We start from the raw sequence: 12,348 nt of genomic DNA on the forward strand, positions 1-12,348 counted from the left end.
TCCACCCTCATCTAGTCCCTGTACCTCTTACCCTCAAATGAAGTGAAGTCTGTAATGCAATTAGCTGAGAAAGAGCAGTGCAGTGATATTTCGAGAGAAAGATCTGTGCACACACACCTGCTATCTGGAAAATGTTTTTGCTCTACTGAAACAATCAAATACCAAGGTGTGAAATGCTACAGAAGTAAAGGTAAAGCTGAAATCCTCCCAGACTGGGAAGATCCTAAAGCTCCAAGTGGCTAAATTTTCGGGGAGCATCGCTTCTCATCTCTGCTGGTGCACTGGACAGGTTGTGGCAGCCAGGGAAGAAGGCCTCGCTCACGGCCACTCGCCTGGTTTGAGTGAGGAGTGCTAAATCTGAACTGTTCCCGGGGCCGGCGTGCCACAACGCCAGCACCTCCACGGGAACGCAATTTCTCGATGACAGCAAAAAAGATCAGTGTTTCCCCGTCGCAGGTTGAGGTCCCTCCCACAGGTGTCCTTGGGATGGTTCAGAGGAGGCTGTGAAGCGTTTTGTACCAGTGAGGGAGCAGTCAGCTGCCTTTAATTGCTGGCTGCTCTCGGGCCTGCCGGTGCAGATTTGTGTATTTCTATCCCCAGCCCATAACCGTACCGTATCCTCGTTCCCTTGGCCGAAACGGTGCTGTGAGCAGGCGAGGTAGGTAGCTCGTGCTCAGCTAACCTAAAGTCTGGGAGAGGGAGAAAGACAGAATGACAGGGGGCCACACAAATACAAAAGGGAGTCGTGCTTTCAGAAAGTTTAGGGATTTTTGTCCTGCATTAGGGGAACGAGGGGGCACTGAGAATGTGCTTCTGCGTGCAATCCCTCTGCCTTGCAGTGATCCTTTCCAGGAGGCTCAGAGGGTTGTTTTGCTTTTGGTGTGTGACCCCTCTCCCAAACCAATGAGCAGATGAGCACTCAGGGAGGAGCTGCTGCAGTGCTCCAGTCTGTGACACGTCGCTGATGGCAGTGTTGTTTTCTGATCCACAGGTCCAGAAGATGGCATAGGAACAGCGTCGCCTTCCAGGGAGCTGGGGTCCTTTCTCACCTCCGTGCGTGCTGCTTGAACGGACCTGAAGCCTTTGTTTTTGGACTGAAGAAACCTGCGCACTGCTTGCCTTGAAAACCTTTCTCTCCTAATTCATGAGCCAGCAGGATGTGGTCGCTGTGCTTTCAGAACGGCTTCTCATAGCTGCGTACAAAGGCCAAGTGGATAATGTGGTGCAGCTTATCAACAAGGGTGCCAAGGTAGCAGTTACCAAGGTAACAAGAGAAAAACGCTTTACAAAATCCCTGGGAACTAACATAACTCCTAAACCATTGTCTGCGAAAATGCCCTTGCAGCTTGGCAATTCTGAATGTAATTGAGGTTAGCGGTGGATTACAGTGTTGGGATTTCCTTGGAGTTTAGACTTACTAGCTCGTGTAAATTTACAAAATAGTGCATGTCGTGTAGTTAGGCGCCTCCAGCACACGCATGCACAGCTGTAGTGCACGCTGAGTCTTTCAAAACGTGCTGTGCTGACGGAGGGGCTGTGACGTTTTTCAAAACCTGCATTGACTTTGGGACAATGTGCAGAATGATGGATGGAGCAATTCATCACTGGCGGGGGAAGCTGGTCCAGAGCGCTGGTCCTTCTGGCTGAGGGGTTGGGGGAGTGCCACCTGTTGTGGTAGGATAAAGGGTTGCAGAAAGCATTTCTTGCCATCAAAGGCTGTCGGTACAGCGGCCTCGCTTGTATCTGCCATCTGCACTGATTCCTGCTGTGCAGCCCCCATTCAGTTCCAGGCTTGGGGTTTGCAAACTGTGGTCCTCTACCTTAGAGGCAGAGTCAGTATCAAAGGGTTTCTGCTTAGATTTTAAAAGCCCAAACTGATACTCACCTACTGCTCTCTCTCAATAATGTTATAAATAGTAATATAGTAGTAATAACAATATAAATAATATTAGCAAATAAAAGATGAGGTAGAAGTGGCTGTTGCAGAGACAGTTCACTCAGCAAGAAGCCCTAAACAGAATTAGGTAAGTTAGATCTTTAGAGCTGCAATATAAAATCTGGGATGTCCTGTTTTGACAAGCTACTGTTTTCTATCCTACCTCGTCCTATTTCTATTTCCATATTGGTTTTGAACCCTGTATGTATGGGAGCTAATATTCACAGACAGAAAGCAAATGTGAGTCCATCAGATAAGTAATCTATTTTTTTTCTGTTCTTATCTGTCCATGACAGTTGGTTGCAATTCCTTTGTGGTGTTTGGGCTGTGGACAGCATTTATTTTGAAAGGTGGAGTGATCCAAGGGCAGCCAATTTTAGTGAGTTTTGCACGCCAAAACTAAGCGGTGTTTTGCTGGTAGATAATATATACAGATAAAAAAAATGTGAATGGTCCCATAAAGATACCTGTGTGGCTCTGTTGTCCATGCATCTCTGTAGTTGATCAACAGCTCTTGGAGGTGGTCAGGAATAGAAATAATTAAATTTGAGTGGTAGGTGTTTTGTTTTTTTTTTCTTGTTTTGTGTGATGGTTTTTGTTTGGTTGTTTTTTAAGATACTGAGCTTTGAGGTTATTGAGGGACCTACCTGAAAATACACCAAGTACTGAAAGGGTGCCGCATACTTTGTATAAATTTGTGCATTAAAGTAATTTTGAATCCAGCTTCCACACTGAACCATAAAATGTGGTGTCCCTTGGCGTGGTTACCAGAATAATCCCGCCACTGATTGAACTGTTTCACAGAATTAGGTTGCCATAATCAGTAATACTAACACAAAGCTGATGCTTTCTTTTTGGTAAGATTGCTCATTATGTAATTATCAATGCCTGTTAATTACAATAAGAGTAAAGGCAAATTGTGTAAATGCAACTTTCAAACAGAAAATCAGGTTCATTTGATCAATGCGGATTTGCAAGAGTTGGAAAAAAATTATTTCCTGCACAATATAAGTGGCTTCTTGTTTCTTGCACTTACATTTGGGGGGTGTTTGGGTGGCACTCAGGCACTTATCCCGCCCACGTAGTGAGCCAGGTAGAGGAGAGCTCAGCGTAAATCAAAAGGCTTCACACCAAAGTGCTGCCCTCGTCCCAGCCCATCACTTCAGGCTCAGAAATGTCCCACGCAGGTCTGCCGAGCATCTATTCTGCAGCTGGCTCTCACCCAGCCAGCCAGCTGCACAGGGAGAAAACGTGCGTATTTGCCTGTGAAAGGCTTTGTGAGCATGCATACCTTGGAAGAGCTTGGCTCGCTGATCCAGTGACACAGGGGCTGGGAGGAGAAAGAGCCATTCAGAGTCCAGGACGAGGCTGGCAGAAGAGCAAGCGTGTGTAAATTCACCTCAAATATATTTAAACTGGAAATTTTAAGGGATTTTTCAGCCATCAGAGCAGCCAGGTTCTTCTGTGCTCTTTCAGTAAGTGGAGCAGACCCCCAGAATAACTACTTTTAAAGTACAGGTTGCACGTGTTAGGTTGGAAATTAGATGGCACGCTTGTCAAAGCAAGGAATTATTGATTGAAGCTCTCAGATGAAGTGCCTTCTTCCCTCTCCAAGATAAAATTAATTGCAAAATGAAGCCTAAACATAAATTTATAAATTTATTCACATGCCTTAGTTCTCTTTTACTCATATATCTTCTGCTTTTATTTGCAATCTTCTGTTTGTTCTGTCAAATTAATTTTAAATTCTAGGGGTTTGGTCCAAAGAAAGAAATGACTTTTGTACCTCTCAGCCAAAATTCCCTCTGACTTCTATCAGAGCTCTATTGCAAAAAGACATGCCAAAGCAAAGTTTTTTTGGAGAATATGTTCCCTCACCACTTTAGGCTTGAAATGAGTTTCTGATATGCATCTGTGAGCGCAGCCCAGTCCTTGTGGAACAACACCACGCTGAGCCCCAGCTTGAAGGGACTGAGGTCTAGACCTATACGCTGTGCTTTATTCCAACCAGGTTAATTGAGCGTGGCTTAAGGAAAATGAAGCCCGTTTTCCATAACAAACCAAGGACTATTAAATGCTGGATAGCTGGCAAGCTCGTCCAGTTCTAATTTTATCTTAAATTTGGAAAGTCATGCGATTTGGTTAATTGCTGCTTCAGTAAACAGTAATCCAGCTGCAAAATGGTGCCCAAGTTTCCTCTAGGATGGATTTGGTTCACTCTGACAGCACAAAGAGCAAGTCCAGCCCTCATTTCCAGATGAAGTCAGCATTGAAGCGTGTGTTTCAGCATCTTCCCTGACACCAGGATCAGCGAGAGACAGGTGGGATTCCAACATGCAGGTTCCTTTAGGAGGTTTTTTAGTGGATGTGCTGCCAAAACTGGAAGATTAAGAACAGATCCTGCTATGATTAAGTTTATTCTTCCAATCTATAAAGCTCGTCCCATCTTTCAGTGCTTTTGTAGGAGAGCTTTCTTTCAGTAAACTTGTTGACAGCTTCGTCTTTGATATGTAAGTGCTGGGACTTCTGCTGAGCTGCTCTGTCTTGCTGTACTCCCAGAATGTCGTTTTCCTTATCCCAGGTTATTTTCCTTTTTATGTTGTGAGCTGAGATAGGTCAGGGGGAGGGCTGAGGACCACCAGAAGGGGCAGAGGGGAAAGGGAAGTAGTGATGCATCGGATAAGACCAGCTGTTCTCCTGACCTTGTCCCCAGCATGGTGCCAGAGGAGGGGGGGTTAAAGCTTCATTTCACCTCCCAGCCTTGAACTGTGGCATGCCAGGAACTGCAGCCCTTGCTGTGGGCCTGCTTCACGCCTGGAGATGAAATTCCAGCTCTGAGCCTGTGTTAGAGCTCACCAAACCAGCACGTTACTTGGTGGTGGGTTTCACTGGGGCACAGAATTAATGCTGCCAAAAAAAGGTGGGTATCAGGTGGGGGTGTGCCACTGGTCTGCTAAGCATGAAGAAGATTGCCATAGGAAGTAGTAACGCGGTACAGGCAGTTTAAATGCTGTTTGCATTGGGTTTTATGGATTTTTTTTTTCAAAGGAAAGCAGAACACAGCTTTGCTGCAGAGCGCAGCGTTAAGAACATAGCTCTAAAATTGAATTCTGCAAGGAAAGGATGAGCGTTTGGGGAAAAATGCGAGTGCTGCTGTTTTGATTCAGCAGTTCTGCTTGTTTATCTGGTTGTTTCTTCCATTTGGGCTTTGGACTAGTCGTGCTGTGCCCCTGCCATCTGGTAACACGTCGCAGTGCCGGGGTACTCGTCGACTCGTCATCAAGGTTTCAACTTGAGAGGATGCAGAGTTCTTGAAAACAAATATTTTCTTCCCAAGTGAAAAAAAAAAAAAAAGAAATCTGTTTGGGTGCTTTCACATTTCTGTGCTACTTCAGCTCGAAGAACTCCTTATTGTCTTAAGTAGCTGTTTTAAGCAATAAATGAAAACAAACAAAAGGAAAATAGCAGACATTTAGGGACTTGCTCAGTGCCTGCTGAGGCCAATGGGAAGCTTTCTGCTGACTTTCAGCTTATTCATGGGGAAGAGCATAACAAATCATCAGTGTGAAGAATGGGACAAGGCTGCTTGCATTTTCAGGCTTTCCATAAAATGTGGCCAGGCATGTTTTTGCACAAATGCAGAGCGGATGAATAAACAGCAGTGCTCGTGCAGCACAACGCTGGGGTGGGGTGGAAAACTGGATGTGCTTGTGGAAAAGCATCCACAAATATAATGAAGACAAGGGAAGATCCTGCAGGTCGTGGTGCAAAGCCTGCCTGTATGCGCTTGGTGGCAGAGTGCACACCTGGAGTAGCTCCTCCACAAAAATTCTGCTTTTAAACCGTACGTATTGACAGTTGCCAGTCGGCATTTGGAAGTTAGAATACAAGTTGAATACAAATAATAATAAAAAACAAATCCCTGCTGAAATTCATCTGGATGTTTACTGTGCTGGGCTGCAACCTGAGACGCCCCACAGCCAGAGCTCTGTGTCACGGCTCTTGGAGGTGGCAGCTTTAGCACAAGAGATCCCATTTATTTTTAATAAGCCAGTGACACGGGGGGGATTTGTGCGATTTGCGACCTGCTGAAGCAATTATTCGCATTTGAATGAACGCCCAAATTGCATACTTTTTATGTGAATGACTGCTTTATTGGTTCATTAATCTGAGTTGTAGGAGCCTCTCATTTGTATTTCTATTGCTGCCTGTGATAACCTCAAAACCATTACAGCCGATGTTTGGAAATGCCCACAAGCCTTTAAGTCGGTGATCCTTCCACTGCTTGCACTGCCTGCACCGGAGGAGCCCTGTATGAGTACTGCCTCCCTCTCCTCTTGTTCTGATGGTACTGGGAAGGAAAAGAAAACCTGGCCTCGTCGGTTCTCGCAGCGTTACGATTAATTGGGAGATGGCCAGTGTTTTTATGTGCCCTGAGGCACTGCATGGACAGGTGAGGGTGGCGTGCCCGGTGAGAGCTGGATCTGGAGTGGCTTGCATCTTTTCCTTGTGAAGCACGTGGCTTGGATGCCTGCCTCCGGCAGGATTTCCCCATTCCCATGCACTTGTTATGGGGTGCCTGTCTACATGAGGTGTGCTGGGTGAGGAAAACACATTCCTCGTATTAGAAATAAACACATACTCTTCTTCCAGAGTTTATTTTTAACAAAGGACCTTTGGCTGCACCTCGGTGTTTTTTTGTGTTTTTTTTTTTTGGTTTTGTTTTTTGTTTTTCCAGGAGTTGGAGATGGTTATCTTATCAGAAAATTTCCCTGCTGGAATATATCCATGAGGTTGGCAGCGCTCTCGTTTCACAGCACACGAGCTGCCTTCAGCCTGGGTTTGTTTCTGTTCTTGTTTTTTTTTTCCTGCTCCATGTACAGATAACAACAAGTTGGTTTGGTGATATGCTAGCAACCTGCTGGGAAGTGAGACACGCCGATTAGGTGATTTATTTATCGCAGTTAGGTAATGCAGAAGCTCAGAACCCGTAAGCCTGGACATGCTGGAGCACATTTCCATAATCCACGCGTATTGTTCGGGGCCGGGAATGATTTGTCAGCCTTCCCTCAGGTTCGTTTTCTCTTTCTCACGTTGCCTAGAGACTTTTATGCCTCCTGCCACTGAGTTACCTGAAACTGAGCCCTGGCTGTCCTCCAGGAGGCTGTGCTCTACGGGGCCGGGGCAGCCCTTTGCTCCAGGGGCTGCCACCAATGGATCAGTGCAGCCACTCAGCTGGCACGGAGAGGCCGGTGGGGACAGCATGAAGCAAGCCCTTCCCACACCTTCTTTGTTCTGAAGAGGCTGAATTCCCAAGACTTTACCAGCCAGGCAAGGATGGGAATTGCTGGGAGCAGCACTGATGAAGAAATAGACATAGAGCTGAAGAGTAGTGTGACACTTCTTCATCTCAGAAAATGCCTGGGGGAGACACTGTGAAGATAATTTGGCATCTTAAAAAAGACAGGAACCCTGTTTCCGTCTTTGTGATTAAATAAAATTTTCAATCAACATTTTTAGGTTTGTTCCTGTTTAACAGTTCATAAGGCGATGCTTTGAGGTCTATATTGGGGAGACGTGTATGTATACATATATATGTATATACACATGCTTCTTAGAGCAGAAGTTAATTCTTGGCCCTCCCCTTGTGAGTTTTCTTTTTGAGGTTATATGGGTTAGATTTTCAGGGATTCACTTGTTCTACTTTTCCTCTGTTGTCCAACCTCTTCACTCTTTGAGCCTCTTTTAACGTAGATTGTTGTGCCCCTTATAGGAGAAGCAGCCTATTTCCCTTTTCCTGAAATGCTTCACTGTAAATTGTGCCACGGGATGATCAAATGGAGCGCGGTTATATGTAAATATTGTTTTCCCCATGTCATTTCACTTAGATTTTTGTAAGATATTTGTTGGCAATTTACTTTTTCTATTAATTTGATTTTACTGGCAAATTTCAATCTTTTTTTTTTCTTCTAAAACCATACATCATTTATCCATCTCTCTAATTAAAGCATTTCTGTCCTTCTGCTCATTAATAACTGATCTTGGTTACATTATAGATTGATTTTCTTGTGAATATTTTATACTCTTTTTATATGGGCTAGAGCTCGGTAACGTTTACAAGTAAGTGTTGTCTAAAAACACCTGACAGATCGTTGGCAAAATGAGGTTGGTTGTCATACACATCGTCACCTGGAGGGACTTACAAATCTTCCATTCATTTTAAGGGGACAGCACCTGTTGTACAAAACAGTCCAAAAGTTCTTGTGTGTTTTGCAAAAATGCTACCCAACACAATATTTGATTTTGCCTGTTTTAGCAACTTTGTTGTACCGAGCAGAGTTGGAAGTGGCTGACAAATCTGTGCTCCAGAGGGACAGAAATAAAAAGGTCAAGGATTCTCTCCAGGCATGGACAAAAAGCTGGCTCCGAGTTTGTAAGGATGATCCTTACATAGGTAGAATATCCCCTTTGTAGATTACCATCAGGATAAACTGAAATGTTGCAGAACGGGGAGGAGGAGTTTTATGCATATACAAAATAAGGGAAAGCCTTTTGTACACTAAAGTATGTCAACTGCTGCTACTGCGGACTTCAAAGAGAGGGGTATATACAGAAGAAGGAGGAAATGATAAAATTCTGGTAAACTATTACGCATAAAAACTCACCTTAAATTATTTTTTATTTTCTTCTCATTCATAGCATGGCCGGACCCCCCTGCATCTTGCTGCCCACAAGGGTCACCTCCATGTTGTCCAGATTTTGTTGAAAGCAGGTTGTGACCTGGATATTCAGGATGATGTAAGTAGATACAGCTTCCCTGTTTGGGGTGGAGGGAAAAGGGCTGTTGTTCCATCAGTAATTTGCAAATAAGCATAGGTCTTCGCTTCTTTGATGCAGGATTAAAAGAAAGCAAAATCTGTCTCTGTTTTTTTCTAATTTGGAGATGCAGCCTCTAATTTGGAGACGCCAAATTTGCATGAGAGACAAAGTAAAACGTGGTGTTTCTCGACGAGTTGCTCAGTCCTTACGCTCCAGCTGCGGAGCTTTGTGCGAGCTGTGATTGTGCAGGGCTGGTGTGAGTAGCAATGAGAGCCGTTGGCTGCCCTTGGGTACAGAAAGTAAATTAGAGCTTGTTACCCTGTGCTCGTTACACCGCTGGAGGACGTCAGGTGGAGGATGTGATCCGTTTTGCCTGAAGTGGGAGATGCTTTTGTGTAGGTGCATGGCACAGCATATCGGGCAACTGCAGTGGGAATTGCCAAGAAGTGATCCTGTTGGCTGCCGTGGTTGATGTGGGGAGGTCGCATCTGTCAGGCTGCTGGGTGGTAAGCGTCAGCACGATGCAAACAGCTTCGAGGTTAGTAAAAGGTGGCTTGTTTTCATTCGTTCAACTATGTAGGTTGTTGGAACTTCCTCGTTTTCCATTAACTTCCTGGCTTTCCATAAAAATTTCTAATCTTAAATCAGGCTTTAAGGCACGTTGGAATAACAGGGAACACAAATGTAGTTACCTCACTTACGAACAAAAATGTAAGCTGAAATGTGCAACAGCAGTTGAATAGTTATGACTTCCCTTCAATTCGTTGCTAACTTCTGATGGCACACTGGCACAAATTTGAGGAATGGTTGCTTTGTTTCCCTCTCTAATAAGTAAGATTCTTATGGGACCTGGAGGCCCAAAGGATGCTAGTAGAGGCACCCGTATGACTATTATAAGGACAAAGAAGATGTCTAGGTGCCTTTTGAAAAGCCATTTAGGCATTTGTTTGCATGCGAAGGATCTTAAATATCTGTAGAAACTGGAAAACTGGTTTCCTTCTCCACATGAGCAGCTGCATCCCCATGAGGTGCAAGCAGTCAGGCAAGTGCACACCTGTACAACTGTGGTATTAGTGCAGTCGACTTTCTACTGGGGAACTTGTTTTTCTAGGAGGAAAATTTCCTTCTTGCACTCTTTATGCTTTTGCTTTGCCCTTCTGTAAAAAGGAGCAGATTTGCAAGTGTAATGGCGATATCAGTTTAATCATGTATATCCTGAATGTGTTTTTAGACAAAAATGCAAAAATGCTTAAAAGCAGAAATGATTCATCAGATATTTAAGACAAAATTGCAGGCACTTTACAAGTACAGTCAGTGTTCCCGAGAATTGCAAGTAAGACTGCAAGAGCTTCCATTGATTTGCTCAAATTGGGTTTCTGTGAAAGCTGCTTTTTGAGTAAGTGTCTTTTTTTTTTTTTTTTTAATCCTCCGGTCATAAAATCTAGACTACTTATGTGTAAACGTGATTCATTAGCCATAATGGAAGAAGAGTAGGTCGATGTTTAGCAGTATTTTGATTTAGCGAGGAGTCTTGCACTGCAGAAATACCCAGCTCATAAAAGGCCTTATTTCACTTGCCTGGCAAGCTTCTCCGGGGCTTTGTTCACAACAACTGGATACCTCTTCTTGATGTGGTGACTGACCTGAACAGAACAGGTGCATGCTTGATTTACAGATCCTGTTTCTTAAAAGCACAGTTTGATTTTGGCTCTGTATTTAGTACTAGTCATCTGGTTTGGGCTAAGGAGAACCTCAGTAGGGGTGGGTCTGGATTTGACTTGAAGGAGTAGGTGGAAGGCTAAACTCCACGTGAGGATTTTTTCTTGTGACAGGTATTAACTAAAATATTTCTGCTTTCCTTTTGCATAGGTCTTCAAGAAGGTTCTCTATTTATGTTTTCTCCTTGTATAATTCATTTTTACACTTTATTTATGCCATACAGAAATGTTCATATTCTTTTTTAATTGCAATCTATTGATTATGCCTTCAGTCACTCTTATCCTGTGCTTATTTGGCAGTGAAGGCACTTTAGCATCAAGTGTTGATTAACATCATTGCATTTCATTTCAGGAATACTGATTTAGGTTCACAGATTAAATTGCTCACGAGAGTGGGGAGTATCGTATTTTATTGAAAATTAAATTACTTGATTTTTGTCTGCAGAATTATGATAACAGAAAGAAGTCTTCAGGTTCTAAAAAATATGCATATTTTATTTTTTTTAAATAACAAGAGAACTCAACATTTTATTTTGGAGTTGACTGTAGCCAATAAATGCAATACTAACTTTTCATCTGCTACATGATAAGCAGAAACTTAAAAACTGCTAAATGTTTTGGAGAGATTCAAACACTAACTTCATGTTCTACAGATATATTCTTTAGAACACGGCAAGAGCCGTGAGAATTAGTTGAAGAATGACCTCCAGTGGCCTGGAGTGGGATTATTATGAATTTCAACCGGTGGAGTCCAGCTCTGTAGAGTACGCAACCCCGGGAGCTAATTCTTTCCTCCTCCCTGCCAATCCTGAAAACTCTTACTGGGATCCCAATGCAATCTCTGACTGGTCAATGAGTATTCATACAGCACACACCTCAGAAATAGTCAAGGAGAAAGTTGTCCCGGTGAAGGAAATCAAGGAAGAGAAAGATAAGAAAAACCAGAAGAGAAAGGCTAGGAAGGAACCTAGAAGATCAGAGAGAGAGAAGGAGGTTAGAAATCTTGTGCGTCGATCCTGCCTTGAGCTTCTCTTCTCCCATGGCTGCATGCTGCAAAATCTTGGACTGGCAGCCTGGCATGACAGCTCTTGGAGGTGCATGACTGCATGGCGAGCTTTGTGCTGGGTGCTCCGCATAGTTTCCTGCCCTGTATGCACTTTCTGAAAATCTAACGGGAAAAAAAAAACATAAACTTTAAAACCCTGAAAAGGCCCTGAAATTTCTCTTCTGGAAGTTCCACCTTAAGAAGCAGAAAATTAATTTCAAATGGAACAATAATCCAGAGGTCAAAATCATTTCTAGTTGAATGTAACTATGCAAAGTGGCTTATTCTTATGCTCCCATTTAAGTCTCGTTTAGTGTCATTTAAGCTGTAATTTCGTTCATTCACGTTTATTTTTCATGCCTTGATCACTTCTGCTGGCCATGCATCATCATTTATTGTTCAGAGTGAAATTCTGCTCACTGTGTATTTGTGACGAATGACTTTCTTCAGCAAAGGAGGAGGACGCTGGCATTGAGAAGCACTAGGGCACATCCAGTTGTCTTTGTGTTCAAAGGCTTCAGAATATTCAAATATGCTTAAGATGTTCTTCGGAGTATTTTACACTTGATTATATTTTCACTTCTGAATGTTTTTCGAGAACTTTATACCATGCATTCAGTGATTTGATTTCAAAGTATGAGACTTCGCAAGTGCCATCCAGCTCTTTGTATCAGGGATTGAAGGCATGAATTTTTGCTGTTGATTTTGGTGCAGTTCAGTATCAAGACAGTTTGGCAATTTCTGCAAATGTGAAAAGCCAGTGAGGAGGCAAAGCATGACACTGGAGGGGGCTTTAAAGGAGACCATGGAACTGATGGAGGCTCTGGAGA

General features: G+C 43.5%; 1 protein-coding gene across 2 annotated transcripts in view; it reads left to right on the forward strand.

Moving 5' to 3' along the window:
* The first annotated feature begins 1,132 nt into the window (after positions 1–1,132).
* Positions 1,133–12,348, forward strand: part of ANKRD6 (ankyrin repeat domain 6) — a 30,380-nt gene continuing 19,164 nt past the window's right edge. For both annotated transcript variants that reach the window (XM_084284739.1, XM_084284740.1), the window contains exons 1-2: positions 1,133–1,264; positions 8,636–8,734. In XM_084284739.1, coding sequence (XP_084140865.1) covers positions 1,145–1,264; positions 8,636–8,734 — 219 coding nt within the window. In that variant the 5' untranslated portion in view covers positions 1,133–1,144. The remainder of the gene's footprint in view (positions 1,265–8,635; positions 8,735–12,348) is intronic.

The sequence above is a fragment of the Netta rufina genome (genome assembly GCF_964035555.1).
Source record: "Netta rufina genome assembly, chromosome: 3".
Classification (NCBI taxonomy): Eukaryota; Metazoa; Chordata; class Aves; order Anseriformes; family Anatidae; genus Netta; species Netta rufina.